This window comes from Callithrix jacchus, chromosome 22 (assembly GCF_049354715.1).
Source record: "Callithrix jacchus isolate 240 chromosome 22, calJac240_pri, whole genome shotgun sequence".
In the NCBI taxonomy this organism is placed as follows: Eukaryota; Metazoa; Chordata; class Mammalia; order Primates; family Cebidae; genus Callithrix; species Callithrix jacchus.
This window is the reverse complement of record NC_133523.1, coordinates 2,254,264-2,281,444: the sequence shown is the minus strand read 5'-3', so window position 1 is coordinate 2,281,444 and position 27,181 is coordinate 2,254,264. Positions and strand designations below refer to the sequence as shown.

Below are 27,181 nucleotides of genomic sequence, written 5' to 3'. Positions count from 1 at the left end.
TCTTGTCTCCCAGTTGCCCTGGTCCATGTGGCAGCCCCAGCAGGATGGTTTCTGACAGGGAGGGGAAGCCAGGCAGCCTTCCTGGAGGAGGCGGGCCTTACTGGTTGAAGCAGTGGGCGGCAGACAGCAGCCAGCGGTCGCCCACCACGGTTGCTCCGCAGAAGTGCCGGGCCCCTTCCTTCAGGCTGACCTGCCAGGGCACCTCCCCGGAGGCCGCTGCAAACCCACCCACGATCCGGGGGGGCTTCTCCATCGCAGGCCTGGCCCCGCATTCTGGAAGGGGACACAAGACCAGGGCTGGGGATCCTGGCCTGCTCAGACGGGAGCATGGGAGTGGGGGGTCCCAGGACACCGACGGCAGCCAGGCTTGTGCTGGTAATTACTCCCTCTCTACAGATGAAGCCTTGGAGGCTTCCAGGCGTCTGTAGCTTGCCCAGGGTCTCCAGGGAGGTACATGGCCCAGCTCAGGGGACAGAAGTTAAGGTAACACACAGTGGCACAGTCATCCCCAGGACCCCCGCAGCCCACAGAGGCAGCTTCATGGGCATTCCCGGCGACCCAAGGCGTGGGTCAAAAAAGGAAGGGCAGGATCATTACGGGGTTTTGGGGAGAGCGGGGCATAGGTGAACTGAAATGAAGCATGGCTGGGCGCGGTGGCTCGCACCTCCAATCCCAGTACTTTGGGAGGCTGAGGTGGGTGGATCACCTGAGGTCAGGAGTTCGAGACCAGCCTGGCTAACCTGGTGAAGCTCCATCTCTCCTAAAAATAAAAAAATTAGCCAGGCGTGGTGGGCACCTGTAGTCCCAGCTACTTGGGAGGCTGTGGCAGGAGAACTGCTTGAATCCAGGAGGCAGAGGCTGCCGTGAGCTGAGATCACATCACTGTACTCCAGCTGGGTGACAAGAGCGAAACTCCATCTCAAATAAAAAACAGGGCCGGGTGCCACAGCTCATGCCTGTAGTCCCAGCACTTTGGGAGGCCGAGGCAGGCAGATTACCCGCGGTCAGGAGTTCGAGACCAGCCTGACCAACGTGGAGAAACCCTGTCTCTACTAAAAATACAAAATTAGGGATGGTGGCACATGCCTGTAATCCCAGCTACTCGGGAGGCTGAGGTGGGAGAATCGCTTGAACCCAGGAGGCAGAGGTTGCAGTGAGCCAGGGTCATGCCATTGCCCTCCAGCCTGGGCAACAAGAGTGAAACTCCTCTTCAAAAAAAAAACAAAACCACAAATCCCAGCATTAATAATAATGAAACCCTAGAAACACCCCCCACCCTTACATCTGGAACGGGAAGAATGTTCCACAGTGTTGCTGCTTTCACCGCACGGCAGCTGACACGGGCCCAGTAAACTAAAAGGCTTAAAAACAGGGAAGCAAGGAGATAATCCCACGCGTTTTCTTTCTTTTTGAGACTGAGTTTTGCTCTTGTCCCCCAGGCTGGAGTGCAATGGTGTGATCTCGGCTCACTGCAAGCTCCGCCTCCCAGGTCCAAGTGATTCTCCTGTCTCAGCCTCCTGAGTAGCTGGGATTGCAGGTGCCCACCACGCCCAGCTAATTTTTAGTAGAGACAGGGTTTTGCCATGTTGGCCAGACTGGTCTCGAACTCCTGACCTCAAGTGATCTGCCTGCCTCTGCCTCCCAAAGTGCTGGAATTAGAGGCGTGAGCCACCACGCCTGGCCAGTCCTACAAGTTATCTGGGTACAAACTATTTGAAAATACAATAGGCCGGGCGCGGTGGCTCACGCCTGTAATCCCAGCACTTTGGGAGGTGGGTGGATCACCTGAGGTCGGGAGTTCGAGACCAGCCTGACCAACATGGAGAAGCCCCAACTGTACTAAAAATACTAAATTAGCTGGGCATGGTGGCACATGCCTGTCATCCCAGCTATTCGGGAGGCTGAGGCAGGAGAATCGCTTGAACTTGGGAGGCGGAGGTTGCAGTGAGCTGAGATCGCACCGCTGCACTCCAGCCTGGGCAACAGAGTAAGACTCCGTCTCAAAAAAAAAAAAAAAAAACACGGGAAAGTATTCCATGGATAAATCGCCAGAGTTAACAAGACATGGGCAAGACCTATGGACCGAAAGACACCATGAGGGGCCACAGCAAATAAGATGGGAAAAAACGGATAAACGTGACTTTCCTCAAACAGGAAGACTCAAAATTAGGGGCACTATGAAGGCATCAGCTCCCTAAATCGAGTTAGGGGCCTACATCACCTTCTGCCTTTCCGCCCGGAAAGTACCTTGTAGCTTCGGAACGGTGACCCAGTCAAGAGCCACAGTGCCAGGGTCCGGTGTGGATTTGGTGGGGGTGTTGACCACGGAGCTCTGGGGACCGGTGGGCCAGGCCGTGCTGGGGGCAGCGGGGGCAGGAGCTGCCGTGAGGGCCGGAGTCATGCTGGCTGTGGTGGTGGCCTCCAGGATCCAGTCACGCAGCCTGGTGACTCGCGCATAGACCCCGGGACGCCGCGCTTCTGCACAGCCGATTCCCCAGCTCACAATGCCAGCCAGAAAGAACCTGCCGGACGGTTCCTCACACACCAGGGGTCCTCCTGAGTCGCCCTAGAAAAGCAACACACCCCAGCATGGGTCGGCAGCATCCAGTCCAAAAGCCAGCGCTGTGAGGTCCAAGCAGCAGCTCTGAGCTGGCACTGCCAAGACCTCTCCACACGCGCGCCCAGAGCACTCGTGGGCTGATCATTCATGTCTCAGAACCTCAGCTTCCTCCTCTGCGGAGGAAGAAAAACATGGACTACAGGATGTGTAAGATGTCTGTCAGTCCTACCATGGACAGGCTAAAGCATGACCCAAATAACATCCCCTCCTCTTCTTAACCCAACAGATCTTTGGTAATGTCCCCACTTGCCTAGGCTGACAGTATGGCTGCCATGCTGGGGCCTGCAGATGTCTCCCTGGTAGCTGTAGCATTGCTCCCAGAGCGCTTCGTCTGCTCACTCATCCGGCTTCGCCAGTGTTACCTTCCCATATCCAGCTCACTCCGTCACTCTGACTCTTAGATTCTTTTTCTTTCTTTTTCTTTTTTTGTTTTTGGAAACGGTTTTGTTCTGTTGCCAGGCTGGAGTGTAATGGCATGATCTTGGCTCACTGCAGCCTCTGCGTCCCAGGTTCAAGTGATTCTCCTGCCTCAGCCTCCCTAGTGGCTGGGATTACAGGCACCCGCCACCATGCCCAGCTAATTTTTTGTATCTTTAGTAGAGAAAGGGTTTTACCACGTTGGCCAGGCCGGTCTCGAACTCCTGACCTCAGGTGATCCACCCGACTCAGCCTCCCCCAGTGCTGGGATTACAGGCATGAGCCACCACGCCGGGCCTCCAAGTCTTATGTCTTAAACACGAGCCTGCTCTAGTAAGAGTTGCCAGCATTTTCTCCAGGTTCTGGTTTCAATATGCCAATCTAAGCGCACACAGTAGTCTCCCGACCTGTCCCCCACCCTCACCAGGCCTCAGAAACGAGCAAAGGCATGCACAAAAGAGAAAGGAATCCGGCCTGGCGCGGTGGCTCACGCCTCTAATCCCAGCACTTTGGGAGGCCGAGGCGGACAGATCGTGAGGTCAGGAGATCGAGACCATCGTGGCCAACATGGTGAAACCCCGTCTCTACTAAAATGAAAAATTAGCCGGGCGTGGTGGCAGGCACCTGTAGTCCCAGCTACATGGGAGATGAGGCAGGAGAATCACTTGAACCTGGGAGGTGGAGGTTGCAGTGAGCTGAGATTACGCCACTGCACTCCATCGAGCCTGGGCGACTGAGACTCCATCCCAAAAAAGGAAAGGAATCCACAGCCATGCTAAACAATTAGGGAGGTCCGGACGGTGGGCCAGAAACCACGGAAAATCAGGAGAGGCTGACGGAGGGAAGGGCACGTGTGCAGAAGCTCAAGAGGAGAAAGCTTTCCCAAGAGGACCTGGCTTGGTTGGGGTAGAAAAGGGATTTGGGGCCAGGCGCGGTGGCTCACGCCTGTAATCCCAGCACTTTGGGAGGCCGAGGCGGGTGGATCACAAGGTCAAGAAATCAAGACCATCCTGGCCAACGTGGTGAAACCTCGTCTACTAAAAATACAAAAATTAGCTGGGCGTGGTGGCGCGTGCCTGTAGTCCCAGCTACTCGGGAGGCTGAGGCAGGAGAATCGCTCGAACCTGGGAGGCGGAGGTTGCAGTGAGCCGAGATTGCGCCACTGCACTCCAGCCTGGCACCTGGTGACAGAGCAAGACTGTCTCTAGAAAAGGGGGATTTGGGCAACCACAAAGGGGACACAGAATGCAAGAACAGAAGCTGCTTGTGTCCCCACCCAGAGAAAATGAACAGCAAACACGAGCTCACATCAAGAATTGAGCAACATTTTAAAAGTTTTAATTTCATGTTTTTGGGCCAGGCGCAGTGAGTGGACCATGCCTGTAATCCCAGCACTTTGGGAAACTGAGGCGGGCGGATCCCCTGAGGCCGGGAGTTTGAGACCAGCCTGACCAACATAGAAAAACCCCATCTCTACTAAATATACAAAAAAAATTAGCCAGGTGTGGGGGCACATGCCTGTCATCCCAGCTACTCAGGAGGCTGAGGTAGGAGACGCACTTGAAACCGAAGGCAGAGGTTGCAGTGAGCTGAGATCGTGCCGCTGCCCTCCAGCCTGGCGACGGAGTGACACTCCGTCTCAAAGAAATTAGCTGGGCATGGTTTCATGCACCTGTAATCCCAGCTACTCCGGAGGATGAGGCAGGAGACTCGCTTGAACCTGGGAGGTGGAGGTTGCAGTGAGTCAAGATCATGCCGCTGCCCTCCAGCCTGGGCGACAGAGCAAGACTCCATCTCAAAAAAGAAAAGAAAGAAAGCAGATTCCAGGTAACCAGCAGAGGCAGCTTTGAGCGACCTCTAATTTTCTTTTCTTTTTGAGACAGAGTCTTGCTCTGTTGCCCAGGCTGGAGAGCAGTGGTGTGATCTCGGCTCACTGCAACCTCTGCCTCCCAGGCTCAAGTGATTCTCCAGCCTCAGCCTCTCGAGTAGCTGGGATTACAGGCGCACGTAAACCATGCCCGGCTAATTTTTCTGTTTCTACTAGAAACGGGGTTTCAACATGTTGCTCAGGCTGGTCTCAAACTCCTGTCCTCAAGTGGTCCACCTGTCTCGGCCTCCCAAAGTGCTGCAGTGACAGGCGGGAGCCGCCGCACCTGGTCCTGGAAGCTTGAGTTGAGCCTGAAGCTCCCTAATTGCCAGCTGACCACCAGGGGCAAGAGTCCACGGGGTTCCCACAGACCAGCGTTTCCCGTACAGATGGAGAGAAACATGCCCGGGGCACGTGCTGGCATCATTCATGCAAGAGCTGTTTCTCGGGGGGCATGTTGTGTCAGGGCAGGTGCTGGGGACAGCGTCTGTATCCCCACAGAAGTCCCCATTTAGAGGGCAGCTGGGGGGATTTACACAGGGACCCCATCACAGGCAGCCTCTGGGGCCCCTTGGGAGGGAGCAGGGAGCCATGGAGGATAGAGGAGGGAGTGTAGTCAGGCCAGAGCTTCTGGAAGAGCCTCTAAGTGGCATCTGCCTCTCAGTCCCAATTGCTTTAAAATTCCTCAAGAACGAGCATCCAGATATCTGCGAATCCCTCAGCACTTGAACACGCTCGTGTCTATTTCTGTGTTTTTCTGGGGTCTGGGGCGTTGGGGGCTCACCTGGCAAGAGTCCACCTTCCCGTCCAGGTAGCCGGCGCACAACATCGTGTCAGTGAGCGAGGTGCCATAGAGGCTGGCACACAGCGCCTGGTCCAGCAGCTCCACGGTGGCTTTCTGTAGCACCTCTGGCTTGACCACTGCCCCGATGCAGAGAGAAAAGCAGGTAAGAGCGCCAGAGCCCCGGCAGCCACTTTGTGCTGGGGGCGGGGGGGGCGGGGCGCTGAAGGACATCTCCTCTCTGAGCCTCCCTCAGTCTCCCCAGTTGCAAGTGTGGCTGCCTACAACACCTGGCTCTGACTGCCAAAGCTCAATACCCCACCCGGTGACACTCTGCCTGGACAGGGAAGAGGCATCAGACTTAACACCCCCGGCCCAGGGTCCTCCTCTCCCCTCCGCAAGCCCCGTCCACCCTCAGCATTCCCCGTTTAAGGGATCTCAGGTCCCTCTCCCTCCAGGCCCGCAGGCCTCAAATTGCCGGCCCCCAAATATACCCAGAATCACCCCGTCTCATGCCCATCCTTGCCTGGATCCGGACAGCTGTCCCCACTCATTCTTTTACACCGATCACACCCCAGCAGCCACCACCCCCCTTGCTAAACATTAAATCAGGCCCCATCAGCTCCAGCCCCGGGACTTCCTTGCTGTCCTCCCACCCCAGGGCCTTTCTTGGCACATGCTGTTCCTGCTGCCTGAAATGCTTGTCCCTGCAGAATCTGCCTGACTTCCTCCATCTCTCTCCAGGAGGTGTCTCCTGAACTCCTGTTTGAAACTGCAGCCCCCACCCCTGCCTTACTTTTCTCCACTGGATTCATCGCCTCCTGTCGGACACCTTGTGTGTGACTGAGCACCACCCCTGCAGCTACACCGTGCAGTTCAGTAGCCACTGGCCACGTGCAGCTATTTAGATGCACTAATTTTTTGAGACAAAGTTTGACTCTGTCACCCAGGCTGGAGTGCAGTGGCACGACCTCCGCTCACCGCAACCTCCGCCTCCCAGGTTTAAGCGATTCTTCTGCCTCAGCCTTCAGAGTAGCTGGGACTACAGGCACGCGCCACCATGCCCAGCTAATTTTTTGTATTTTTAGTAGAGACAGGGTCTCGCCATGTTGGCAAGACTGGTCTCAAACTCCTGACCTCATGATCCACCTGCCTCAGCCTCCCAAAGTGCTGGGATTACAGGCGTGAGCCACCGTGCCCGGGCAGATGTGCATTTAAGTGCATTAAGATCAATTTTTTTAGGGCCACTGGCCACGTGCAGCTCCGTCTCAAAAGATACAAAAAATTAGCTGGGCGTGGTGGCGCGTGCCTGTAATCCCAGCTACTCGGGAGGCTGAGGCAGGAGAATTGCCTGAACCCAGGAGGCGGAGGTTTCAGTGAGCCGAGATCGCGCCATTGCACTCCAGCCTGGGTAACGAGCGAAACTCCGTCTCAAAAAAAAAAAAAAAAAGAGCAATGGCAGTGAAGGCCTGGCGCGGTGGCTAACACCTGTAATCCCAGCACTTGGCGAGGCCGAGGCAGGCGGATCATGAAGTCAGGAGTTTGAGACCAGCCTGGCCAACATGGCGAAACCCTGTCTCTACTAAAAATACAAAAAGTAGCCAGGCAAGGTGGCAGGTGCCTGGAATCTCAGCTACTCAGGACGCCAGAGCAGAAGAATCACTTGAACCCAGGAGGCGGAGTTTGCAGTGAGCCGAGATCACAGTACTGCACTCCAGCCTGGGTGACAGAGCCAGACTCCATCTCAAAAAAAAAAAAAGGGCGGCAGAATGTGTCCCTGTTCAGCCTCAGCTGCGAACCAGCCCACGAGCAGCTGTCTTCATCATTCTGTGCCTGTTTAGGATGATCTCAAAAATCCCACAAGTGGCGGGGGCCGTGGGTCATGCCTGTCATCCCAGCACCCTGGGAGGCCAAAGCCGGAGGATCCCGTAGTCCAGGAGTTCAAGACCAGCCTGGGCAACACAGTTAGACTCGTCTCTACAATTTTTTTTTTTAATTAGGCAGGTGGGGTAGCTCTTGTCTGTAGTCCCAGCTACTCTGGAGATTGAGGTGGGAGGACTGCTTGAACCCAGTAGTTCGAGGCTGCAGAGAGCTATGATCCTGCCACTGCAGTCCTCCTGGGTGACAGAGTGAGACCCTGTCTCAAAAAAAAAAAAAAAAGCCAGGCATGGTGGCTCACACCAGTAATCCCAATACTTAGGGAGACTGAGGCAGGTGGATCACTTGAGGTCAGGATTTTGAGACCAGCCCGTCCAACTTGATGAAACCCCATCTCTATTAAAAATACAAAATTATCTGGGCATGGTAGCACATGCCTGTAATCCCAGCTACTCGGGAGGCTGAGGCAGGGGAATTGCTTGAACCCAGGAAGCAGAGATCACGCTATTGTATTCCAGCCTGGGTAAGAAGAGTGAAACTCCGTCTCAGAAAAAGAAAAAAGCCGGGTGCAGTGGCTCACGCCTGTAATCCCAGCACTTTGGGAGGCCAAGGCAGGTAGATGACTTGAGATCAGGCATTCGAGACCAGCCTGACCAACATGATGAAACCCCGTCTCTACTAAAAATACAAAATTAGCTGGGCATGGTGGAGGGTGCCCGTAATATCAGCTACTTGGGAGGCTGAAGCAGAACTGCTTGAACACAGCTGAGATCACACTATTGCACTCCAGCCTGGGCAACAAGAGTAAAACTCCATCTAAAAAAAAAAAAAAATCAGGCTGGGCGCGGTGGCTCAAGCCTGTAATCCCAGCACTTTGGGAGGCTGAGGCGGGTGGATCACGAGGTCAAGAGATCAAGACCATCCTGGTCAACTTGGTGAAACCCCGTCTCTACTAAAAATACAAAAAATTAGCTGGGCATGGTGGCGCGTGCCTGTAATCCCAGCTACTCGGGAGGCTGAGGCAGGAGAATTGCCTGAACCCAGGAGGCGGAGGTTGCCGTGAGCCGAGATCGGCCATTGCACTCCAGCCTGGGTAACAAGAGCGAAACTCTGTCTCAAAAAAAAAAAAAACAGTAGCATCGCAGATGGGGTGATAGATACATTTTAGTAAGCAGTGGAATTCATGAATACAGCATTGGAGAGTGAGGCACCCCACCGCGTTTCCTGTGCTATCTGCCCGCCCCGCTGCCTGAGCTCCCTTGAGGCGGAGGGAGGAAGATGCTTACGGAAGTCCTCCTTCAGGTAGCCCCAGCCCGAGATCAGGCACTTCTTGCTGGGTGGGAAGACGTGCGTGGCGGCTGGGAGGCACACAGGCTGGATGTGCCGGCCGAAAGCCAGAGGGCTGGTCAGCTCCAGCACCGCCACGTCGAAGTCGGCCGTGTCTGCATTGTACAGGGGATGCTTGATGATCTGGGCCACCCGGGCCCGCACGGTGCTGGCCTCTGAGCCGCTGAGGTAGGTCGTACCCACGTAGGCCACCCACTCCGTTGGGTCTTGGAATCTGCAGGAGAGAACGCCCCAGCTCAGAGGCCACCGGGGGTCAGAGCCTTCGGCAGAGGCAGACAGGACACTCACCTTGGATACAAAACTTATGGGGTGTTCCACCTAAATTAATACATTTTAATACTATTTATAGGCCGGGGACGGTGGCTCATGCCTGTAATCCCAGCACTTTGGGAGGCCGAGGCGGGGGGATCGCGAGGTCAAGAGATCGAGACCATCCTGGTCAACATGGTGAAACCCCGTCTCTATTTATTAAAAAAAAAAAAGTAAAAATAAAAAGTATTTCTAAATCTCAGGCTGGGCATGCTGGGTCCTGCCTCAAATCCCACACTTTTGGAGGCTGAGGCAGGAGGTTCACTTGAGCCCAGGAGTTTGAGACCAGCCTGGGCAACATAAAAAACCCACTCTTTTTTTTTTTTTTTTTGAGACGGAGTTTCGCTCTTGTTACCCAGGCTGGAGTGCAATGGCGCGATCTCGGCTCACCGCAACCTCCGCCTCCTGGGTTCAGGTAACTCTCCTGCCTCAGCCTCCCGAGTAGCTGGGATTACAGGCACGTGACACCATGCCCAGCTGATTTTTTGTATTTTTTAGTAGAGACGGGGTTTCACCATGTTGACCAGGATGGTCTCGATCTCTTGACCTCGTGATTGATCCACCCGCCTCGGCCTCCCAAAGTGCTGGGGTTGCAGGCTTGAGCCACCGCGCCTGGCCCCAAACCTACTCTTTAAAAGGAAAAGAAAAATAGAAGTATTAGCTGGGTGTGGTGGTGTGCACCTGGGTCCCAGCTACTCAGGAGGCTCAGGTAGGAGGATCGCTTGAGCCTGGGAGGCTGAGGCTATAGTGGGCTATCACCGAATCACTGCACTCCAGCCTGGGCAACAGAGTGAGACCTGTCTAAAAAAAAGAAAAAAAAAAATCACAGGTGCAGAAGAATGCACGATGCATGAAGTATCGACATTTTTTTTTTTTTAAGACGGAGTCTCACTCTGTTGCCCAGGCGGGAGGGCAGTGGCGCAATCTCAACTCACTGCAACCTCTGCCTCCCGGGTTCAAGTGATTCTCGTGCCTCAGCCTCCCAAGTAACTGGGATGACAGGTGTGCTCCCCCTGTGACTACTAAGTTTTGTGTGTGTTTTTAGTAGAGATGGGGTTTCACCATATTGGCCAGGCTGGTCTCGAACTCCTGACCTCGTGATCCGCCCGCCTCCGCCTCCTAGCGTTGGGATTACAGGCGTGAGCCACCACGCCCAGCCAAGTATCAACATTTTAAACAAAGACAGGATCTGACAGAGCTGGCATTAGGGTGAGGGGGGCCAGCCACCAGCCTCCCGCACAAAATTTCAAGAGGTGCCAAACACCTCAGCCATCAAGATAAATGATACCGAGCCGGGTGCAGTGGCTCACACCTGTAATCCCGGCACTTTGGGAGGCACAGACAGGTGGATCACTTGCAGCCAGGAGTTCGAGACCAGCCTGGCCCACATGGCAAAACCCCGCCTCTACCAAAAATACAAACATTAGCCAGGTGGTGCAGGCACCTGTGGTCCCAGCTACGCGGGAGTCTGAGGCAGGAGAATCGCTCGATCCTGGGAGGCGGAGGTTGCAGTGAGCCGAGATTGCACCACTGCACTCCAGCCTGGGGGACAGAGGGAGACTCCATCTCACACACACAAAAAGATAAATAATATCACAAGACAGTATTTTTAAAAAAGTGAATGCAAAAAATGTCCACAATAAGCAAAACATCAACCAAATGTCACCAGTCACCAGAGGAACACGAGTCAAAGCCAGCGGCAGACGCTCCTCCACACCCACGGGGATGGCTGCTCTCAGAACAGAAACCGGGGAATGTGGAGAAACCGCAACCCTTGCGCGCTGCTGCTGGTGGGAATGTGAAACGGCAGAGCCAGGCTGAGCACGCCTGTCATCCCAGCAGCGTGGAAGGCCAAGGGAAGTGGATCACTTGAGGTCAGGAGTTCGAGACCAGCCTGGCCAACATGGCGAAACTCTGTCTCTACCAAACACACACACACACAAAAATTAGCCGGGCGTGGTGGTCCCAGCTACGTGGGAGGCTGGGGTGACAGAATCGCTTGATCCCGGGAGGTGGAGGTTGCAGTGGGCTGAGATCGCACCACCGCACTCCAGCCGGGGCGAAAGAGCAAGACCGTCACAAAAATATAAAAATTTAAAAAAAAAAAAAAAAAAAGGCAAGATGCAGTGGCTCACACCTGTGATCTCAGCACTTTGGGAGGCCGAGGTGGGCGGATCACCTAAGGTCAGGAGTTCAAGGCCAGCCTGACCAAGATGGTGAAACCCCGTCTCTACTAAAAACACAAAAATTGGCTGGGCACGGTGGCGCGTGCCTGGAATCCCAGCTACTCAGGAGGCTGAGGCAGGAGAATCACTTGAACCTGGGAGGCAGGGGCGGCGGGGAGCCAAGGTCGCGCCACTGCACTCCAGCCTGGGCAACAGAGTGAGACTGTGTCTCATAAAAATAACGCACTCAAATTCAATAACAACAAAAGCAAGAAAGCAAGGAATAGAAAAAATTACTTCCAAGGGCTCTGAGGTGACCAGAAGTGACGTCCTCAGTGCGTGAGGGAAGGCAGGAGAGAGACAGAGGGTTCGGGTCTGGTGCTTCGGGATGGAGGCTTACTCGTTGAAGCAGTGCGCGGCCGACACCAGCCACCTGGCACCGATGACGGTGGCCCCACAGAAGTGCTCCTTTCTCTCTCGAAGGCTGGCTTGCCATGGAAACTCCCCCGAGGACGCTTCCACGCCACCCACGATCCTCCCGGCCATCCTCCAGGCAGGCTGCAAGCCACACTCTGCAAGACAGCAGGTCACCAGCCAGGACCCCACAACGACAGGACCTCACCCTGAACTCCCAAAATGAAACATCTCAGATTCTCTCATCTCCAGCCTCCAGATTCAGAGATGCTCGGAGCCCCGGCTTCGCATCCCTGACTCCTCCGGGGTCTCCCCTCCCTCCCTCTTCAGCTCCTCTGGCTGCCCCATCCTGGCATGTAGGTCAAGCGTCCAAGCTCACGTGTACCAGTGAGTGGCAGAGAAAGGTCTCTCTATCCAGGACAGAGCTGTGGGTGAGGGGCGACGACCACACGTGCAGGTTTGTGTGGGATATTGTGTCTCTGCTTAGTCTACGTCCATGTCCTCCAGCAGTTTTATAATTCTATAATAATTACGGGATGACACCGGTTTTTAAGTTTAGTCTTTGATATTTCATGTTTTTTAGCTATTGATCACGAAAGGGATTTTTTCCTTTCTGTCTTCTAACCCTTTATTACTGTATAAAGCAAAATGACAGCTTTTTCTTTTTCTTTTTTTTGAGACAGGGCCTCACTGTGTCACCCAGGCTGGAGAGCACTGGTGTCACCTCGGCCCACTGCAACCTCCACCTCCTGGGTTCAAGCGATTCTCCTGTCCCAGCATCCCACGTATCTGGGACTACAGGCACGTACCACCACGCCCGGCTAATTTTTTTTGTATTTGTAAGAGAGACAGGGTTTCACCATGTTGGCCAGGCTGGTGTTGAACTCCCGACCTCAGGTGATGCGCCTGCCTCGGCCTCCCAATATGCTGGGAATATAGGCGTGAGTCACTGCACCCGGCAATGACAGCTGTTTTAAATTTTCTTTTTTTGCTCTGTCCCCCAGGCTGGAGTGCAGTGGCGCGATCTCAGCTCACTGTAACCTCTGCCTTCCAGGTTTAAGTGATTCTCCCACCTCAGCCTCCCGAGTGGCTGGGCTTATAGGCACATGCCACCATGGCTGGCTAATTTTTGTATTTTTAGAGACGGAGTTTTTCCAGCCTGGCCAGACTGGTCTCAAACTTCTGACCTCAGATGATCTGCCCACCTCGGCCTCCCAAAGTGCTGGGGTTACAGGCATGAGCCACCACGCCCGGCCTTTACTTTAAATAGCTTTTTAGTCAATCTCTTCATTCATTCATGTTATTCTTTCAGCTTCTCTCCTCTTTTAATATTGATGTTAGGGCCGGGCACGGTGGCTCACGCCTGTAATCCCAGCACTTTGGGAGGCCAAGGTGGGAGAATCGCTTGAGGTCAGGAGTTCGAGACCAGCTTGGGCATCATAGAAAGACTCCCTCTGGGCCGGGCGCGGTGGCTCACGCCTGTAATCCCAGCACTTTGGGAGGCCGAGGCGGGTGGATCACGAGGTCAAGAGATCGAGACCATCCTGGTCAACATGGTGAAACCCCGTCTCTACTAAAAATACAAAAAATTAGCTGGGCATGGTGGTGCGTGCCTGTAATCCCAGCTACTCGGGAGGCTGAGGCAGGAGAATTGCCTGAACCCAGGAGGCCGAGGTTGCGGTGAGCCGAGATCGCGCCATTGCACTCCAGCCTGGGTAACAAGAGCGAAACTCTGTCTTAAAAACAAACAAACAAAAAAAAACTCCTGGCCTCAATTGATCCTCCTGCCTTGGCCTCCCAAAGTGCTAGGATATATATATATTTTTAATTAAAAATAGAGATGGGGTTTCGCCGTGTTGACCAGGATGGTCTCGATCTCTTGACCTCGTGATCCACCCGCCTCGGCCTCCCAAGTGCTGGGATCACAGGTGTGAGCCACCGCGCGCAGCTCATCTCTTCCAGCAGTTTAACTGTCTCTTCCCATTGCTGAAATCCCTGTGGCCACAGCCCTGGATGGACAGGACAGAGCTCCAGCTCCTGGCATCGCAGGCTTCCCAGGCTTTGGCCAAGCTTCTGTTTTCAGCCTGGTATCTCCTCCCTGTTCTCCCAAGGGCTCTCCCTGTCACACACCCAAGCTTTTCCTCTGCTTCCTCGTGTTCTCCCCACACCATGGAATCCCCTTTCTTTTCTCTGCCCAGCCCCCATAAACGCCAGGCCCGTGTGCTCAAGGGGGATAAACACGGTGACAGAGAGCAGAGCCCACAGCTGACCCCGGAAGAGGGGTGGGGCCTGGAGGCCAGGCCAGACGGGCAGACTGACCGCACAGCGCCTCGTCGGACCCATCGGAGCAGTCCTGCTGGTCGTCGCACTCCGGGTTCACCTTGGTCACACACTGGCCATTCTGGCAGGAAAAGGAGTTCCCTGGACAGCGGCCTGAGGACAGAAAAGAACGGAGTTTCTGACCTCACGCTGCATGTCCTGGTTGCAGTAACGCACCATTCTACATGGAGCAGAGTTTCCCCGGTGTATGGAAACGTAGAAATTCTCTCCTTTTTTCCTTTTCTTTTTTTTTTTGAGACGGAATTTCGCTCTTGTTACCCAGGCTGGAGTGCAATGGCGCCATCTCGGCTCACCGCAACCTCTGCCTCCTGGGTTCAGGCAATTCTCCTGCCTCAGCCTCCCGAGTAGCTGGGATTACAGGCACGCGCCAACACGCCCAGCTAATTTTTGTATTTTTAGTAGAGATGGGGTTTCACCATGTTGACCAGGATGGTCTCAAACTCCTGACCTCGTGATCTACCCACATAGCCCTCCCAAAGTGCTGGGATAACAGGTGTGAGCCACCGTGCCTGGCCTACTGTATTTTGTTTTACTTATTTCGATGTTTTTGAGACGTAGTCTTGCTCTGTCACCCGCGCTGGAGTGCAACGGCACGATCTCAGCTCACCACAACCTCTGCTTCCCGGGTTCAAGAGTACAAGCATGCGCCACTACGCTTGGCTAATTTTTTAATTTTTAGCAGAGATGGGGTTTCACCATGTTGGCCAGGCTGGTCTCAAACTCCTGAACTCAGGTGATCCGCCCATCTCGGCCTCCCAAAGTGCTGGGATTACAGGCGCGAGCCACCGCGCCCGGCCTTGTTCCGGGAATTCTTTCACGTAGTTGAAAGGAGCTGCTTTAGGAAGCCTGTGTCAGTAACTGCAGTCGGAGCAAAACATACCTGATTTTAAGTCTCTTTCTGCCAAGGGTCCCTTATGTCTTCCTGCAACAAAACGGCAAAATAGAAGCTCATCAAGTAAGCAGTGAAACTCTTTGGAAACATCCTGTTGGCCGGGCATGGTGGCGCACGCCTGTAATCCCAGCACTTTGGGACGCTGAGGCAGGAGAATCCCGCTGAACCCGGGAGGAAGAGGTTGCTGTGAGCCGAGATCGCGCCACTGAACTCCAGCCTGGGCAACAAGAGCGACTCTCTCTCAAAATAAAAAAAAGGGGGCGGGGGAGCCGGGCACGGTGGCGCACGCCTGTAATCCTAGCACTTTGGGAGGCCGAGGTGGGTGGATCACCTGAGGTCAGGAGTTCAAGACCAGCCTGGCCATCACGTTGAAACCCCATCTTTTAAAAAATAGAAAGAAAGAACACGGCTTACTGCAGACAGGTGGTGTAATGAAGGGACCAGCTGTCCTGTCCACCCTGGGGCGTCACGTACATTCGTCAGTGAAGATGAAACGCAGTCAACACCACTGTGAAGTCTCACTCACCGCACGGAGAGCACTCACTAGCCACAGGGCTCAGGCGGCCACCACACCCCACAGGCCTGGAGGCTCTCCCTCACCTGGGAAAATTCCGTCAACGCTGGAGCAGAGGTTATTAAGACCTGGACCAGCATGTCCTGCTCATCAAGATCAAGCTGACAAATTCCTTTTCTTTTTTTTCTTTTTAATAGAGACGGGGTTTCACTGTCTTGGCCAGGCTGGTCTTGAACTCCCGGCCTCAGGTGATCCACCTGCCTTGGCCTCCCAAAGTACTGGGATTACAAGCGTGAGCCACCATGACCGGCCTAAATTTTGTTTCTTTCTTTTTTTTTTTTTTGAGATGGAATCACTCTGTCGCCCAGGCTGGAGTGCAGTGGCGCAATCTCACCTCACTGCAACCTCCACCTCCCCAGTTCAAGAGATTCTCCTGCCTCAGCTTCCCAAGTAGCTGGGATTACATGTGTTTGCCACTGCTCCTGGCTAATTTTTGTATTTTTAGTAGAGACGGGGTTTTACCATCTTGGCCAAGATTGTCTTGAACTCCTGACCTCATGATCCACCCGCCGTGGCCTCCGGAAGTGCTGGCATTACACGTGTGGGCCAGCGCTCCCAGCAACAAATCTTTAACAACCCTCTGCGCTCCCATCTGACCTGCCGCACCCGACAATTTATTTTTTATTTTTAAATTGTTACTATTTTGAGATGGAGTGTGATTCTGTCGCCCAGGCCGGAGTGCAGTGGTGTGATCTCACCTCACTGCAACCTCCGCCTCCCGGATTCAAGCGATTCTCCTGCCTCAGCCTCCCGAGTAGCGGGGATGACAGGTGCCTGCCACCACTCACGGCTCATTTTTTGTATTTTCAGTACAGACGGGGTTTTACCATGTTGACCTGGCTGGTCTCAAACTCCTGACCTCGGGTGATCCACCCACCTCAGCCTCCCAAAGTGCTGGGATCACCGTCGTGAGCTGCCGCGCTGACCATTTTCATTTTCTTTTTATGGGAAGGGGCGATTATCCAAATGTATCTTGCAGCGGCTGCCCGCCTCCAGCCTCCTTGTGATGTGGATTCAGTCTCAACTGCCCACTCACCTGTGAGCTCAGCCGACACAATGGTGCCGTAGGCAGCCAGGGAGATGCCGCGCCCCCGCAGCCTTTCCCGGATCCCTTCCTGCAGTAGCTCCTCCTCCAGGCCCAGGCTCAGCGTCTGGAGGGGTCGCAGCAGAAAGTGCAGCTGGAAATGCACCAGGACGCTGGAGTTCCCATCCCTACAGGTATGGAGAAGAGGCCCTTGGAGAAGGAGGAGATCCTCCCTGTTGGAATCTTCTGGCATCTTCTCGAATCTTCCGGACTTTTCTGGAATCCTCCAGAAACTCCCAGATGTCCACCAAGTCTCCTTCACCCAACGGAAGCTCCAACTCACCTGTAATTCAGCACCGTGCAGCCCACACAGTTTGCCTCTAACTCTGTCTTCTGAAAACTACTTACAAACTGCAACAGAAACAAGACCAGTCAATGTTGAGACCCACAGCACGGGCACCGCGCCATTGCAGAGGCCTGGTAGGTGTTAGAGGGAGCTAGAGAGGGGGTTGGTTCCATGGGAAAGCATTTCCTTTTATTTATGTTTTATTTTTATTATTTTTTTATTTTATTTTTCTATTGAAACAGTCTCCCTCTGTCGCCCAGGCTGGAGTGCAATGGCGCGATCTCGGCTCACCGCAACCTCCGCCTCCTGGGTTCAGGCGATTCTCCTGCCTCAGCCTCCCGAGTAGCTGGGATTACAGGCACGCACCACCAGGCCCAGCTACTTTTTGTATTTTTCAGTAGAGACAGGAGTTCACCATATTGGCCAGGCTGGTCTCGAACTCCTGACCTTGTGATATGCCCACCTCGGCCTCCCACAATGCTGGGATTACAGGTGTGAGCCACCATGCCTGGCCTTATTTTTTATTTTTAAATTTTTTATTGTTATTATTTTTGAGACAGTCTTGCTGTGTCATCTGGGCTCAAGAGCAGTGGCATCATCTCAGCTCACCGCGACCTCTGCCTCCCGGGTTCAAGTGACTCTCCTGCCTCAGCCTCCTGAGTAGCTGCGATTACAGGCGCTCACCACCACACCCGGCTAATTTTTTGGATTTTTAGTAGAGACGTGGTTTCACTATGTTGACCAGGCTGGTCTCAAACTCCTGACCTCATGTTCCACCCACCCTGGCCTCCCAAAGTCCTGGGATTACAGGCGTGAGCCACCACGCCCGGTGTATATTTTTAAATTATGATTATTTTTTGAGATAGTGTCTTGCTCTGTCACCCAGGCTGGAGTGCAACGGCGCGATCTCAGCTCACTGCACCTTCCACCTCCGGGGCTCAAGCAGTCGTCCCACCCCAGCCTCCTGAGTGGCTGGGATTACAGGCACATGTCATCATGCCCAGCTAATTTTATATCTTTAGTAGAGATGGAGCGTCTCCATGTTGGTCAGGCTAGTCTCGAACTCCCAACCTCAGGTGATCCACCCGCCTTGGGCTCCCACAGTGCTGGGCTTACAGGCGTGAGCCCCCACACCCGGCCTGCACCGCTGTATTCCATTTTATCTTCTCCGGCTTCCCCGGAATGCCTACGTTTACATTCCCCCAGGCCGGGCACGGTGGCTCACGCCTGTAATCCCAGCACTTTGGGATGCCAAGGAGGGTGGATCACTTGAGGTCAGGAGTTCGGAACCAGCCTGGCCAACATGGTGAAACCCCGTCTCTACTAAAAATACAAAAATTAGCTGGGCATGGTGGCAGGTACCTGTAATCCCAGCTACTCGGGAGGCTGAGGCAGGAGAATCGCTTGAACCCGGGAGGTGTTGCAGTGAGCCGAGATCGCGCCATTGCACTCCAGCCTGGGTGAGAGTAAGACTCTGTCTCAAAACAAATAAAATACATTCCGCCGGCTGTGCGTGAGGGCTCTGATTCACATCCAGAATCAATCTTAAACCTGTAAATGTTGCCTGAAGTCCCGCACGACTCAGTCCTCAGTGGATACTGCTCTGCCCTGCAGGCACCAGCCTCGGCCACCTGGCCTCATCCTCCCCGTCCCATGACCCGGCTTCCCAACCTCACAGCCTCCACCCCAGCCTCCCTGCCTCCGTCCGGCCTCCCTTCCCCATGGGAAGCAGCTCTAGATCAGAGCCCCTGGTTACTCGCTTTTCCTCCCTGGCCCCCACACGCAGACCACCCTCACCAGTGCTTCCAGGGTGGGCGTCAGCGTGCGGTGATAGCCCGAGGCCTCCTGCCGCAAGCTGCTGTCCCATCGGATGCCCCGCAGTTCGGCCGTGTGGTCCACGTGGACGCCCTGCGTAGAGAGGAAGGCTGGGGACGAGACCAGGGCCCATGAGAGAGCCCGGCTTTGGGGGCTCAGGGCCCCACCCTGCCTGCCCCCACACAGCCCAGTGGACACTCCTGAATGTAGTGGCCGATACCCCTGTGGCTCTCCCTCCATTCCCAAAAGCCTCCTGGTTTGGAGCTGAATTCTATGGCCACCCACTCAGAGGTCCCCAGACAACAGCACAAAGCGGATGTGAGGCGCCCAGTGAGCCCCAGACGCCCCTGGGCTTCCCTCCGAGGCAGGAAGAGGTCCCGCTCATGCCTGTCTCCCATGCAGTGTCTGGCCCAGGACCTGAGCTGACATCAGGAAGTAACAGCTGGAATGACGTTGGGGGACAGTGAAATGACTGTCCCCACCTCCTACTGCAGGGACGAGAGCACAGCCAGAGGCCAGCAGGGCTCTCCAGCCACAGTCCCATGAGGACATCTTCAAAAGGCACCGGTTGATTGCTTGGTTTTGACGGGGTCTTGCTCTGTCGCCCAGGCTGGAGTGCCGCGGAGCGATCTCGGCTCACTGCAACCTCCACCTCCCAGGTTCAAGCGATCCTCCTTCCCCAGCCTCCTGAGTAGCTGCGATTACAGGCACGCACCACCACACCTGGCTAGTTTTTTTTTTTTTGTATTTTTAGTAGAGATGGAGTTTCACCATGTTGACCTGGCTGGTCTCGAACTCCTGACCTCAAGTGATCCGCCCACCTCGGCCTCCCACAGTGCTGGGATTGCAGGTGTGAGCCACAGTCCCAAGCAGAAAGCCTTGTTTTTTAGCTGTTGGGTACGTTGTGCCCAAAATACAAAGTACAGCAAAAATAATAGTCATAAAAAATTCCTATGCTGATTCAAGCAGCAGCAGAAAATATTCTAGATAAAAACGACAAGATCAACCACAGAAACGGTGGAAGCACGAGCTTTGGTCAAAAATACGTTAAAACTCCCAGAAGTGCACACCAGCAAAAAAACGGCCGTCATTACAACATTTAAAGGACGAAAATAGCAGCCGCGTAAACCCGAAAAAGCTGGTCCCCAAGTCCGTTGATTCTAAATGGATAGAGCGGCTGGGTGGCTATTGACGTAGTCATCCATTCAGCAGACAGAATATTCTAAACCAATTCTAAAAACAGTATGTTTTTCTCGTTCAAGAAGCTACAGATAAAGAAAAACGAGCACCCTGGTGGTGGCCTGGCTTGCCCACCCCAGTCCCAACCTCACTCCGTCACTTTCGACCCCGAAACAACTGCAGATTCAGGAAGCTGCAGAAATAGCTGAGAACGTCTCCCGCCCTCCACCCAGCCTCTCCCGCCATCTCCAGCTAAAATGGTGAGCTGTTCAGGAAGGGCTGAGTTCTCGTTTTTATTTATTTTTAACTTTTGTTGAGACAGACTCTCTACTGTTTGGGCTTCAAAGCAGTGGCGCGGCCACGGCTCGCTGCAGCCTCGACCTCCTGGGCTCAGGTGACCCCCCTTCCTTCGCGTCCCAAGTAGCTGGGACCACAGGCACCCACCATCACACATGGCTGCTTTTCTTTTTTTCCTCTTTTTAAAAATTTTTGTTATTACTATTATTTTTTATCGATTACACTTTAAGTTCTGGGGTACATGTGCAGAACGTGCAGGTTTGTCACATAGGGAACACGTGCCACGGTGGTTTGCTGCACCCATCCCCCCGGACATCTACAAAAATACCATCGACATTAGGTATTTTTCTTTTCTTTTTTTTTTTTTTTTTTGAGACAGAGTTTCGCTCTTGTTACCCAGGCTGGAGTGCAATGGCGCGATCTCGGCTCACCGCAACCTCCGCCTCCTGGGTTCAGGCAATTCTCCTGCCTCAGCCTCCCAAGGAGCTGGGATTACAGGCACGTGCCACCATGCCCAGCTAATTTTTTGTATTTTTAGTAGAGACGGGGTTTCACCATGTTGACCAGGATGGTCTCGATCTCTTGACCTCGTGATCCACCCGCCTCGGCCTCCCAAAGTGCTGGGATTACAGGTGTGATCTTTTTTCTTTTCTTGTTTTGAGAGAGTCTCAGTCTGTCACCCAGGCTGGAGTGCAGTGGCACAATCTTGGCTCACTACACCCTCTACCTCCCATGTTCAAGAGGTTCTCCTGCCTCAGCCTCCCGAGTAGCTGGGATTACAGGTGTGCGCCACCACACTTGGCTAATTTTTTTTATATTTTAGTAGAGATGGGGTTTCACCCTGTCGGCCAGTATGGTCTCGATCTCCTGACCTCCTGATCCGCCCACCTCAGACTCCCGAAGTGCTGGGATTATAGCTATGAGCCACCGCGCCTGGCCTTCTTTTTTTTTTTTTTTTGAAACAGGGTCTCACTTTGTCGCCCAGGCTGGTACAGTGGTGTGAGGTTGGCTCACTGCAACCTCCACTTCCCAGGTTCAAGCAATTCTCCAGCCTCAGCCTCCCAAGTAGCTGGTATTGCAGGTGGGCACCAACATGCCCTGCTAATTTCTGAATTTTTTTTTTTTTTTTTTGGTACAGATGGGTTTTTACCATGTTGGTCAGGCTGGTCTTGAACTCCTGTCCTCATGATCCACCTACCTTGGCCTCCCAAAGTGCTGGGATTACAGGCATGAGCCACCACGCCCAGCTATGGCTGATTTTTTGTAGAGACAGGGTTTCACCATATTGGCCAGGCTGGTCTCGAACTCCTGACCTTGTGATCCGCCTGCCTCAGTCTCCCAAAGTGCTGGAATTACAGGTGGGAGCCACCGTGCCTGGCGTCTTTTTTTTTTTTTTAATTAGAGCGTCACTCTGTCTCCCAGCCTGGAGTGCGGTGGTGCGATCATGGCTCCCTCAGGCTCAAACTCCTGGGCTCAAGTGATCCTTCCACGTCAGTCTCCCGAGTAGCAGGGACTAGAGGCACGCACAACCGCTCGTTTTCATTTAAGACATTTACAATTTTTTTAAGTGCTTCTTGTTTTTATTATTTGATTTTTTGTAGAGACAGGGTCTCACTATGTTGCCTAGGCTGGTCTTGAACTCCTGGGCTCAAGCAAGCCTCCTGCCTGAGCCTTCCAGAGTGCTGGGATTACAGGCGTGAGCCACCAGGCCCAGTCTTAAGGGCTTCTTGAAAGACTTTCTGTGGTTTCGGGGGGTCCTGGTGGGAATTATATTTATCTCTTGTTCCCAAAATGAATCTGTTAGATTACAGATGAGACCTCTGCCTCTCACTAATGTGAGAATGAACACACGCACACGCATGCACAGACGCACATGCAGACACGCACACACACGCACAGACGCACATGCAGACACGCACACACACGCACAGATGCACGTGCAGACACGCACACGCATGCACAGACGCACATGCAGACACGCACACGCATGCACAGACGCACATGCAGACACGCACACGCCTGCAGAGATGCACGTGCAGACACGCACACGCATGCACAGACGCACATGCAGACACGCACACGCCCGCAGAGATGCACGTGCAGACACGCACACGCATGCACAGACGCACGTGCAGACACGCACACAGACACACAGATGCACGTGCAGACGCACACACACGCACAGACCCATGTGCAGACACGCACACGCATGCACAGACGCACATGCAGACACGCACACACACGCACAGATGCACGTGCAGACACGCACACACACGCACAGACCCATGTGCAGACACGCACACGCATGCACAGACGCACATGCAGACACACACACGCACAGACGCATGTGCAGACACGCACACGCATGCACAGACGCACATGCAGACACGCACACACACGCACAGATGCACGCACAGATGCAGACACGCACACGCATGCACAGATGCAGACACGCACACACACGCACAGACGCATGTGCAGACACGCACACACATGCACAGACGCACATGCAGACACGCACACACACGCACAGATGCACGTGCAGACACGCACACGCATGCACAGACGCACATGCAGACACGCACACGCCCTCAGAGATGCACGTGCAGACATGCACACGCATGCACAGACGCACATGCAGACACGCACACGCCCGCAGAGATGCACGTGCAGACATGCACACGCATGCACAGACGCACATGCAGACACGCACACACACGCACAGATGCAGACACGCACACGCATGCACAGATGCAGACACGCACACACACGCCCAGACGCACGTGCAGACACGCACACGCATGCACAGATGCAGACACGCACACGCATGCACAGACGCACATGCAGACACGCACACACACGCACAGATGCACGTGCAGACACGCACACGCATGCACAGACGCACATGCAGACACGCACACGCCCGCAGAGATGCACGTGCAGACATGCACACGCATGCACAGACGCACATGCAGACACGCACACACGCACAGATGCACGTGCAGACACGCACACACACGCACAGACCCATGTGCAGACACGCAAACGCATGCACAGACGCACATGCAGACACGCACACACACGCACAGACGCATGTGCAGACACGCACACGCATGCACAGACGCACATGCAGACACGCACACACATGCACAGATGCAGACACGCACACGCATGCACAGACGCACATGCAGACACGCACACGCACAGATACACATGCAGACACGCACACGCACGCAGACACACACAGACACAGATGCACATGCAGACACACGCACACACACACACACAAATGAACGTGTGCACCATACACAAACACACAAGGAACCCAGATTGTACTGCACTTAGTACCCACGGCCACTAGAGGACCTCAGTCAAACGTGTCTGCCTCTGGGAGTTTCCAGAAGTTTCACAAATACTTAAAAAAAAAAAAAGCCAGTAGCGGTGGCTCACGCCTGTAATGGCAGCACTTTGGGAGGCGGAGGCAGGAGAATCACAAGGTCAGAAGCTCAGGACAAGCCTGGTCAACATGGTGAAACCCGTCTCTACTAAAAATACAAAAAATTAGCTGGGCGTGGTGGCGCGTGCCTGTAATCCCAGCCACTCGGGAGGCTGAGGCAGGGGAATTGCCTGAACCCAGGAGGCGGAGGTTGCGGTGAGCTGAGATCGCGCCATTGCACTCCAGCCTGGGTGACAGAGCAAGACTCTGTCTCAAAAAAAAAAAAAATCAGGAGGATTCTCATGGGATCACCAGTTTACCATTATGTGGCCCAAGAGCATCCCCCCCAAATTGCTGTTAATTATCATCATTTAAATGTTAACATTAACTTTTTTTTTTTGAGACGAGCCTCACTCTGTCGCCCAGGCTGGAGTGCAATGGCGCAATCTCTGCTCACTGCAACCTCCGCCTCCGGGTTCAAGCAATTCTCCTGCCTCAGCCTCCTGAGTAGCCGGGATAACAAGCGTGTGCCACCACGCCCAGCTATTTTTCATTTTTGTTTTTGTTTTTCTTTTTAGCACAGACAGGGTTTTACCATCTTGGCCAGGCTGTTCTCGAACTTCTGACCTCAGGTGATCCACCCGCCTCAGCCTCCCAGAGCGTTGGGATTACAGGCATGGGCCACCGCACCCAGCCAGAATTAACATTTATCCTCATAAAATCAACATCATCATCCTTTAAATGTAAAAAGGTGATTTTAAAATTCTGTGGGAAGCCAGCGACTGCACCGTGAGCTCGTCTCACACCTCCACTGCCCAACAGATCTTTCTGCGATGACGGGTCTTCCAGATCTGCACTGCTCACTGCAGCAACCACGGGTCACACGTGGCCACACGGCAGTTGGGATGTGGCTGGTGGGGTTCAGGAACTGAGTTTTATTGATTCAGTGAGACACGGTCTTCTCTGTGGTCCAGGCTGGAGTGCAGAGTCAGGATCTCGGCTCACTGCAACCTCTACCTCCCGGGTTCAAGCGATCCTCCCACCTCAGCGTCCTGTGATTACAGGCGTGGGCTACCGCGCCCGACCGATTTTGATTTTTTGCTTTTTTATTTTATTTTATTTTATTTTGAGACGAAGTCTTGCTCTGTCACCAGGCTGGAGTGCAGTGGTACAATCTCGGCTCACCACAACCTCCACCTCCCAAGTTCAAGCGATTCTCCTGCCTCAGCCTCCCGAGTAGCTGAAACTACAGGAGCCACTGCCACGCCTAGCTGATTTTTGTATTTTTAGTAGAGACGGGGTTTCTCCAATGTTGGCCGGGCTGGTCTTGATCTCTTGACCTCACAATCTACCTATCTCAGCCTCCCAAGATGCTGGGATTACAGGCGTGAGCCACTGTGCGCAGCCCTAATTTTGTATTTTTAGTAGAGATGGGGTTTCTCCAATGTTGGCTGGGCCGGTCTCAAACTCCCGGCCTCAGGTGATCCGCCCGCTTCAGCCTCCCAAAGTGCTGGGATCACAGGCAGGAGCCACCGCGCCTGGCAATTGCTCAGTTTTTTTTAAAAAAAATACTTTTGGGTACTTTTCTGATTTGCCAAAATGTAAACCAAGGTCATTTCCCTGTCTCTGTTTTTCTGTCACCCCAGCTGTGAAAACTTCCTTCAGGAACTTCTTGGGTTGGGAAAAGAGACGCGGGCAGGAACTCACCCGCTCCGCCCGCCCCCCACCCCGTCCACACGCCTGACCTGGAGCAGACACACGCCCAGACACCGCCCTCCGACTCATGAACACGGAGGCACCATCGAGTTGCTTCCCGGTGTCTTCGCACAGGTGCCCCGGTTTTGCAAACCCAGCCAATCCCTTAGCTACTTACCCAAAACGACTCCCAGGGTGAGGACGACAAGGCTGGTGGCCACCACACCAATGGTGGCCGCTCGACAGCACGCGGCGCCCGGAGCGGGGACCTCCTTGGTTGCCCTGGGCATGAGGTGTACGTCAGCCACGGCGGACTCCATGGCTCAGACACATGTAGACAGCAATCTGGATGCCACCCAAGAAGACAGAAACACGGGGTCAGAGGCTGAAGGTGCTTCTCTTCCCGTAAGCAAGGGCTGCAACTATGCCCTTAAAAATGGCCAGGCTGCCCGGGCACGGTGGCTCACGCCTGTGACCCCAGCATTTTGGGAGGCTGAGGCGGGTGGGTCACAAGGTCAGGAGTTCGAGACCAGCCTGGGCAACATGGTGAAACCCCATCTCTACTAAAAATACAAAATTAGCCAAGCTAATTCTTTTAGTGTGCACCTGTAATCCCAGCTACTCGGGAGGCTAAGGCAGGGGAATCGCTTGAACCCAGGAGGTCGAGGCTGCAGTGAGCTGAGACTGTGCCACTGCACTCCAGTCTGGGCAGCAGGGCGAGACTTCGTCTCAAAAAAAAGATAAAATCTGACTGCTGGGTGGACTGCTACATGAGGGTGAGGCCTCCCGTGGGTTACCGGGGTCCATTACTAGAAAGAGTAAGTCTGAGGTTCCCACAGCTGCTATAACAAAGGACCCCACACTTGTGGGCTTAGAGAAACACTGAGTAACTGGCTGGGCGTGGTAGCTCTCACCTGTCATCCCAGCATTTAGGGAGGCTGAAGTGGGGATCATTTGAGCCCAGGAGTTAGAGGCCAGCCTGGGCAACACAGTGAGACCCCATCTCCACAAAAAAAAATAAACAAAAACTAGCCAGGTGTGGCGGCTCATGCCTGTAATCCTAGCAGGTCAGGAGGCTGAGGCAGGAGGATCGCTTGAGCCCAGGAGGTGGAGGCTGCAGTGAGCTGTGATTGTGCCACCACACTGCAGCCTGGGTGACAGAGCCAGACCCTGTCTCTAAAAATTAAGAAATGGAATACTGACTCAGTACCTCACAGTACTGGAAGTCAGAAGTCTGAGATCCATCTTACAGGGCTTCCCATCAACCTGTGGGCAGGACGGGCCCTCATGGGGGCTCCAGGGGAGAATCCGTTTCCCCACTTTCCATCTAGAGGCTTGGGGCCCTTCCTCCCTCTTCACAGCCACAGGCAGCCTCCTCCAGTCTCTCTCTGACTCCCACCTTCCCGGCTCCCCCCCCCTTTTTTTTTTTTTCCCCCCTGTGGTATTTCAGGATTCTGTGTTTTTGGCGGGGGGTTGTTTTTTGTTTGAGACAGGGTCTTTCTCTGTTGCCCAGGCTGGAGTGCAGTGGTGTGATCACAGCTCACTGCAGTCTCCGCCTCCCGGGTTCAAGTGATCCTCCTGCCTCAGCCTGCTGAGTAGCTGGGACTGCAGGCGGGCACCACCGCACCTGGCAAATTTTTGTATTTGAGGTAGAGCCGGGGTTTCATCATGTTGGCCAGGCTGGTCTTGAACTCCTGATCTCAGGTGATCTGCTTGCCTCGGCCTCCCAAAGTGTTGGGATTACAGGCGTGAGCCACTGCACCTGGCCTGACTTTTTTTTTTTTT

At 54.1% G+C, this 27,181-nt stretch overlaps 1 protein-coding gene across 4 annotated transcripts in view; it reads right to left on the bottom strand.

The window, feature by feature from the left end:
* TMPRSS9 (transmembrane serine protease 9) overlaps positions 1-27,181 on the bottom strand; it is a 69,711-nt gene that overhangs the window by 8,927 nt on the left and 33,603 nt on the right. For 3 of the 4 annotated variants that reach the window (XM_035287109.3, XM_035287107.3, XM_078361446.1), the window contains exons 2-12: positions 25,575-25,741; positions 18,772-18,899; positions 16,972-17,039; positions 16,641-16,816; positions 15,019-15,060; positions 14,118-14,231; positions 11,785-11,956; positions 8,850-9,124; positions 5,689-5,825; positions 2,248-2,566; positions 102-273 (exon numbers count right to left, since the gene is read on the bottom strand). In XM_035287109.3, the coding sequence (XP_035143000.1) occupies positions 102-273; positions 2,248-2,566; positions 5,689-5,825; positions 8,850-9,124; positions 11,785-11,956; positions 14,118-14,231; positions 15,019-15,060; positions 16,641-16,816; positions 16,972-17,039; positions 18,772-18,899; positions 25,575-25,716 (1,745 nt within the window). In that variant the 5' untranslated portion in view covers positions 25,717-25,741. The remainder of the gene's footprint in view (positions 1-101; positions 274-2,247; positions 2,567-5,688; positions 5,826-8,849; positions 9,125-11,784; positions 11,957-14,117; positions 14,232-15,018; positions 15,061-16,640; positions 16,817-16,971; positions 17,040-18,771; positions 18,900-25,574; positions 25,742-27,181) is intronic. The other variant, XM_054250163.2, reaches the window with a different exon arrangement.